Here is a 6,000-nt window from a genome sequence, read left to right on the forward strand (position 1 = left end):
AGTAGTCAAGGATTGGTTTTGTTTTGTTTTTTAAGTCGAACTCAGTTGCAAAATAGCAAATTGTCTACAAGTAACTGCAACAGACTTCGAGAGGCAGGCTGGGCAATGCCTCGAAAGGACTGTCTGAGAGGACTTAGTGGGAATGGGAATGGACCTCTGATAGTTAAATTTGCCAGGGGATTTGCACAGCACAACTCCTGTTGTTCAAAATAACTGCTTGGTGATGGGAGAAGGTGAAGCTGTGCAGACAGAGGAAATGGCTTGCAGGGAGAGAGAGCTAGGGCTCATTTTATCTGTGCCCTTTTGATTAGCCTCTCTCCCTCTCCTGTTTGTGTAAGCTGTAAGTAGGGAGTTGCTGGCTGGCGTGTGATGGGAAAACCTCCACTCCTCTCTGTCTCAATTAGCTTTGCTAATTCGTATTGGCATGTTTGATCTCCTCGGTGAGAGATGAAAGGGGCATCTGCCAACTGTGGTTATAATCACAGCCTGGCTGTTCTCAATGGAAAGGACTTGCTGGAAAACGACATTCAGCCAGTAGGGCGGGCAGGAGTGTGTGTGTATGGGGGGGGTGAGCTAGAGGGGAGACGAGCAAGAAACCTAGTAATGTCCTATCCAGCTCAATGATGTACAACATGAAAGGGGGAGTGAGTGAAAGGAGGAGGAATGTTATCTATACAAGTTCACTCTGCACTTGAATGGGAGATAAAATGTCAGCTGGAATGTGTTATCTCCTGAACAAAGCCTGAGGTAGTAGAGCAGGCTGTCCTTAGTTTGTTTCCTGGTTTTCATTGCCCTGTAGCTGACAGCTTAAGAGTTAAGGACTTGCTCACAGATTCTTTGAATCGTGGGGTCCAGGGCTCTGTTTCCACTGTAAATGAGATTGTTGCACTGTAAAATGGATCAAAGGTGGCCAAAGGAACAGATTTTCTAATGATTAGGTATAAAGACTTTCTCCAACCTGTCATCCTCCAGACCTGTTGGATTATAGGGGCCCTCATCCTTAACCACAGGAGCTGAGGGTAGTGGGTGTGGTTGCCCACCACATCTGGAAAATACCAGGTTGGGAAAAAGTGCTTTGTTGAAAATCACCTGGGAGCCCTGTGCCACATACAACTGTGTGTGTGTTTTGTTTTTTCCTTCACCATATCTAAGAAGTGGATGTAACTTCTTAGAATTAATCCAAGGCGTGAATGCTTGTTTCTGAGGGTTATCTTAATACTTTAAGTTAAAAGCAGATTTGCTTTTTTTACAGCCTTTTCCCTCCAGGTGTGCAAACGATTCTAAGCAACTTGTCTGAGAGATCAGACATTTTGTTTGTTTGTTTGTTTGATTGATTGATTGATTTATACCCCGTCCATCTGGCCTAAAAGACCACTCTAGGCGGCTTGCACTCTAGACATGCAAATATAGTTGTGCTACCCTGGAACTGGCTGAATTACAAAGCAAAGTGCTGGGGGAACAAGTACTTTGGAGATTGCCTGCAATGGGACTTGTTCTGGCACACAGTCTTGCAAGTTGCAGGGAATCCTCACAACTCACAAAGGTGCACTGCTTTGCAGAGGACAGAAAGAAACAGCACAGGAACAGCATGGAAGTAAAAGGGCAACTCTTGTCTCCTGCTGTTTGATGGCTCACCATCCCATAATTTGAAGGCTCCTGACAAAATATGGAACTCAGAGTTTGTTTTCCCCAAGGTGTGTTTAAATCACCTCATGCCTTAAAAACAATAAGAAGCTACTTGAGCCAACTCAGACCATTGTCTACCTATCTTGGCATTATCTACAGTGTCCGGCAGAAACTGTCCTGGGTTTCCAGGAGGGTTCTTTTCGCATCTCTTTCTTCAAATGCTTTCTTCACATCTTGGGACCTCCTGTGTGCAAAACATACTCTCTGCATCTGACCACTGGTCTTCTCCAAAAGGCTGGGCTATCTATTAGTTCAGAGGTTTCACATTCCTAGTCAATTACTGCAGATGGTCCTACCCCTGTATCTCATGCTGTTTTCTAAGACATTTCTGAAGCATAAGGTGACAATGTCTTTGGGTTAACTCATCAAATTTCATGCCACCCTCATCTCATCAGGTTCTTGGTTTATGCCTGAGCAGTGCAAGTCACAGAAGGATCCATGTGATTAATGGCCTTGGGTTGTTTTTTTCCTCCCATTAGAAACCAGAGGTATTCTCACACATTATCATTGGTCTTCATGAATTTTGACAAATCTTTCATTGTGACTCAATGCTAGTTTGACTTCACTCCCAACATGCACAACAGAGTGGAGCAATTAACCTCATGTTGTCTTGGCACCTTTCCCATCCCCTAATCTTTAATTTTGCAAACAGCTTTGCAAACAAGAAATGTAAAACCTAATGGAATAGGATAAATAGTCTTAAATAAATTATCCTAACGGGGAAAAAAAATAAAAATAATGGCAGGTCCTTCAGTGAACTACATCATTTGTGATCTCTGAATCCATTCAAAAATACATTACATTTTAGTAGCTTCAGGGAGCCAGATACATGAAATAGGCCTCCTTTTAATGCATCAAAATAAATTTGGTTTCCTAATTGAGGGACGGATAGTATTTTGTGCTGGTCAGAGCCATGTTTTGGCAACATGGTTTGAAGGTTTGATGGATGGACGGGTTTTGAATGAACGTTTAAGGGAAATATTGTGGATTATGTCTTGGATTATGTCTTTTGGAATGCTTGGCTAGGAAGTACTGGCTTATGAACAAGTATCGAGCGGAACATAAACAAGCAGCTGTTTGTTGAATCCACTGCAGCAAAACTAAATGAAATGCATTCTGGAATAGTCTCTGGTCTTTCCTCTTGCACATATTTGATGTGGGTCAGGGAGGCATAGTAGATATTCCAGGAACAATGTGCTCTTTAATTTTTTGGAAAGCATTAACTCTTTCCCTGTGCATCCACTCTATTGATATTGGCTCATTTACATGAGAAGATGCATTTTTATCTGCAGTTTATTGTGAAATAAATCCATGGCTGCATGTGGAATTGCCCCAGTTCTGCGAAATCCATTGCAATACAGCCAAGGAACTGGATACAGCATTTTTAATGCCAAACCAATGCAACGTATGCCTCTTATTGCAAAACCTTTTCACTTAAAAACATTAAGTGGTGATAGTTGTATCTTTTTCTTGACATGTACATATTATAAACCATGCTAGTGAGTGAATACTTTTCAAATCATTTCTACTATTTCAGCTGATGGCCCATCACTGGCCATTTTCATACAAAACATCCAGAATGCATTAACCATGAATCATCATCTATGCACAGTGGCTCCTAACTTTGGGTTCCCAGATGTTTGTGGGTTAAAACTCCCAGAAGCCTTCAGCACTAGCTGTGCTGGCCAGGATTTTGGGGAATTGTCTCCTAAGAACATCTGGGGACTCAAGGTTGGGAACCACCGCACTTAGTACATACATTACACTTAGTACATACATTACACTTAGTACATGCAGCCCATTTACTCCTCCTTTAATCCTTCTATTAGCATAAGCAGCCATATTTATGTATTTATTTAAAATATTTTTATCCCACCTTTCTCCTTAAAAAGCAACCATGGAGGGAGGGAGGGAGGGAGGGAGGGAGGTCAATTATATAACTGCCCAATTAGTGCACAGCAGTATTCTGGGCAATGCAATATAAAAAGTGATATAGTGTAATTTGTGTGTGTGTGTATCATTTGAAAAGTGCATATTCTTCTACAGATGGAGACCTCCTACCAGTTGGGGATGTAAAATACCTCCTTAGAAAAGAGGCAGTTTAATAAACATCCTGCTATCAAGAAACCCAAATCATTTTGTTGTTCATCTCTTGAGTGTCCTAGAGAACCAGAGATGCTTCATATTTGTGACATGCTGGTCCTTTTTGCAGCAAAATATGAGATATATCTTGCCCGCTTTGTGAATATCTGTGCCCAGTAAAAGCCACCTTAGGCAGGTTTGAAGATGACATTTCTTTTCTTTGTTTCCCTCTTCCCCTCCTCTTCAGGTGGCAGCTAAAGCTGGAGTCTATGAGATCCTGAACCAGCTGGGTTTTGCTGAATTTGAGAACCTAGAGGACCAGCCACTCTCCCGGCTTCGCTACCGCTGGCAGGAGCAATGCCGTAGCTTCCTGCCGTTCCGGGGAGGGTTCGTTTAGGACCCAGCATTCCCAAGGGCTTAAAGGATTGCCATGGTTCTCAACATGAAACTGACTCTCTGCTGTTTTTGTGAATATTTGGTTTTTTTAAAAAAAAAACAAAAACGCTTAAATATATAAATATATAAATAAATGAACAACATGAAGAAAAGTGCCTTGAGGAAAGACCATGAGTCCAAGGAAAATAAGTTAAAAACTGCCTTGAAGACCATTTTTTTACAGGGGACTTTCAGATACAATAAAGTAAATTAAAATAAATTAGGACAGGTGTCAATGCAGGTGCTGTGTACTTTCCCCTGAAACCCTGAATGTTTTAAAACATACTACAAATGGGTGCTATGGAGGTTGTTTTCAAAGATGTTTCCATGGACTCATCGTGCTACGACATGGCGTAGATGGACATGATTTGTATATGCTGATGCAGAAAATGCATGCATGGTCGACACAATTGAACAATTGTTTAATTATTTCCTACATATTTTTCTTGTTGCATTTTATCCTGATGGTTTACATTTTTATTTATGAGAATGCTTCTGGAGTAGAGATGTGAGCTGCTGTAGTTGGACAAGTGCTCTGAGGAAAGATTGGCACACCAAAGAAGATACACTGATGATGAAAACTCCTGAATTGTTTGGGCTTACAAGCATGGTGCCCATCTGAATCAAGCAGATCTGCTCTGCAAACAGCTGCTTTGCAACTCTTTTCCCCTTTTCAGTTTAAGTGTTCCCTTCTGTTCTTGGCAGAAGATCGGCTCTCCCATGCTGCACACATCTGCTTGATTGTCCTTTATTTACAAACATATAAGTTGAGCAGGTTTTAAGAACACTTGTCCTAGAGCAGCATTGCTTCTCCTGAAGGTTCAAGATCTAAACTTGAGGTCACTGCATTATTTACATAAAGTTAAAATTACAGGGCCTGTCACACTCTTGGTCCACCTCGCTAACTATTCTGTGCACTTATTTGCCCCACAAGCAGTTGTCTCATCATTCATATAGCTGATCTACAAGAGCTAAGTTGGCCTGTGGGCTGCTTTTTGCCACTCCTCTATTCCATCCCAGTTCTAGAGGATTCTTATGCGAGATACATGCTCATCTTCCGAGGGCCAAAATATATGTTACAGATATTTCATTAGAAATGGGAACCAATTAGTGTTACAAAGATGTGGCATTCCTGGCTGATCTTTGATTCTTGCAAATAAAGTGATGTCCAAATCAAAAACAAAGCAAGCTAATTTTGCTCACTATAGAGAAACAGCCCATGCTTGTAACAGACATTTCAATACTTTCCACTTCTAGTGATAGATGACCTGTAATGTATAGTTCAGCCCTGACAGATGTCCAGTCCCTAACGAGAACACCTTTTTGTTTACAAACAGAAATTGAGATATAAACTAAAACCTTGGGAGATGTGGCATTTGTGCATGACTAGTATGAGCCAATTGGTTTGGTAAAAGGAAAAGGTGCAGTGCTGTGAGCTTAGCTGCATTTATGCTTCTGATGATTGAGGTAAGTCATATCTTGGTGGTGCTGAACAAGATGGAACAGAAAGATGCCTTCATTTGTAAAATGCTGGATCTGAGCATCCAAGAATAAAGGAATGTTTCTAAATTGGTTGTAAGCAATCCATCCAATTCCCAGTTTTTTAAAAAACACAATTTGAAGGGGAGAGAGCCTGAAAATGCCATGACGTCAACAGCCCAGTTTCAGGTGATGCATTAGAAGATATAGGAAGCAGCCTGATAATTAAGTTAAGATGACTGATCCATTTAGGTCAATAATGTACGTAACAATGACTGACTGTGACTCCAGGTTTCATACAGGACCTTCTTTTCTTCT

At 41.1% G+C, this 6,000-nt stretch overlaps 1 protein-coding gene across 10 annotated transcripts in view; it reads left to right on the forward strand.

The window, feature by feature from the left end:
• PALD1 (phosphatase domain containing paladin 1) overlaps positions 1-5,772 on the forward strand; it is a 138,369-nt gene extending 132,597 nt beyond the window's left edge. For all 10 annotated transcript variants that reach the window (XM_020783123.3, XM_072995239.2, XM_020783119.3 and 7 more), the window contains one exon: positions 4,016-5,772. In XM_020783123.3, coding sequence (XP_020638782.3) covers positions 4,016-4,165 — 150 coding nt within the window. In that variant the 3' untranslated portion in view covers positions 4,166-5,772. The remainder of the gene's footprint in view (positions 1-4,015) is intronic.
• The last annotated feature ends 228 nt before the right edge of the window (positions 5,773-6,000 follow it).

Source organism: Pogona vitticeps, chromosome 3 (assembly GCF_051106095.1).
Source record: "Pogona vitticeps strain Pit_001003342236 chromosome 3, PviZW2.1, whole genome shotgun sequence".
In the NCBI taxonomy this organism is placed as follows: Eukaryota; Metazoa; Chordata; class Lepidosauria; order Squamata; family Agamidae; genus Pogona; species Pogona vitticeps.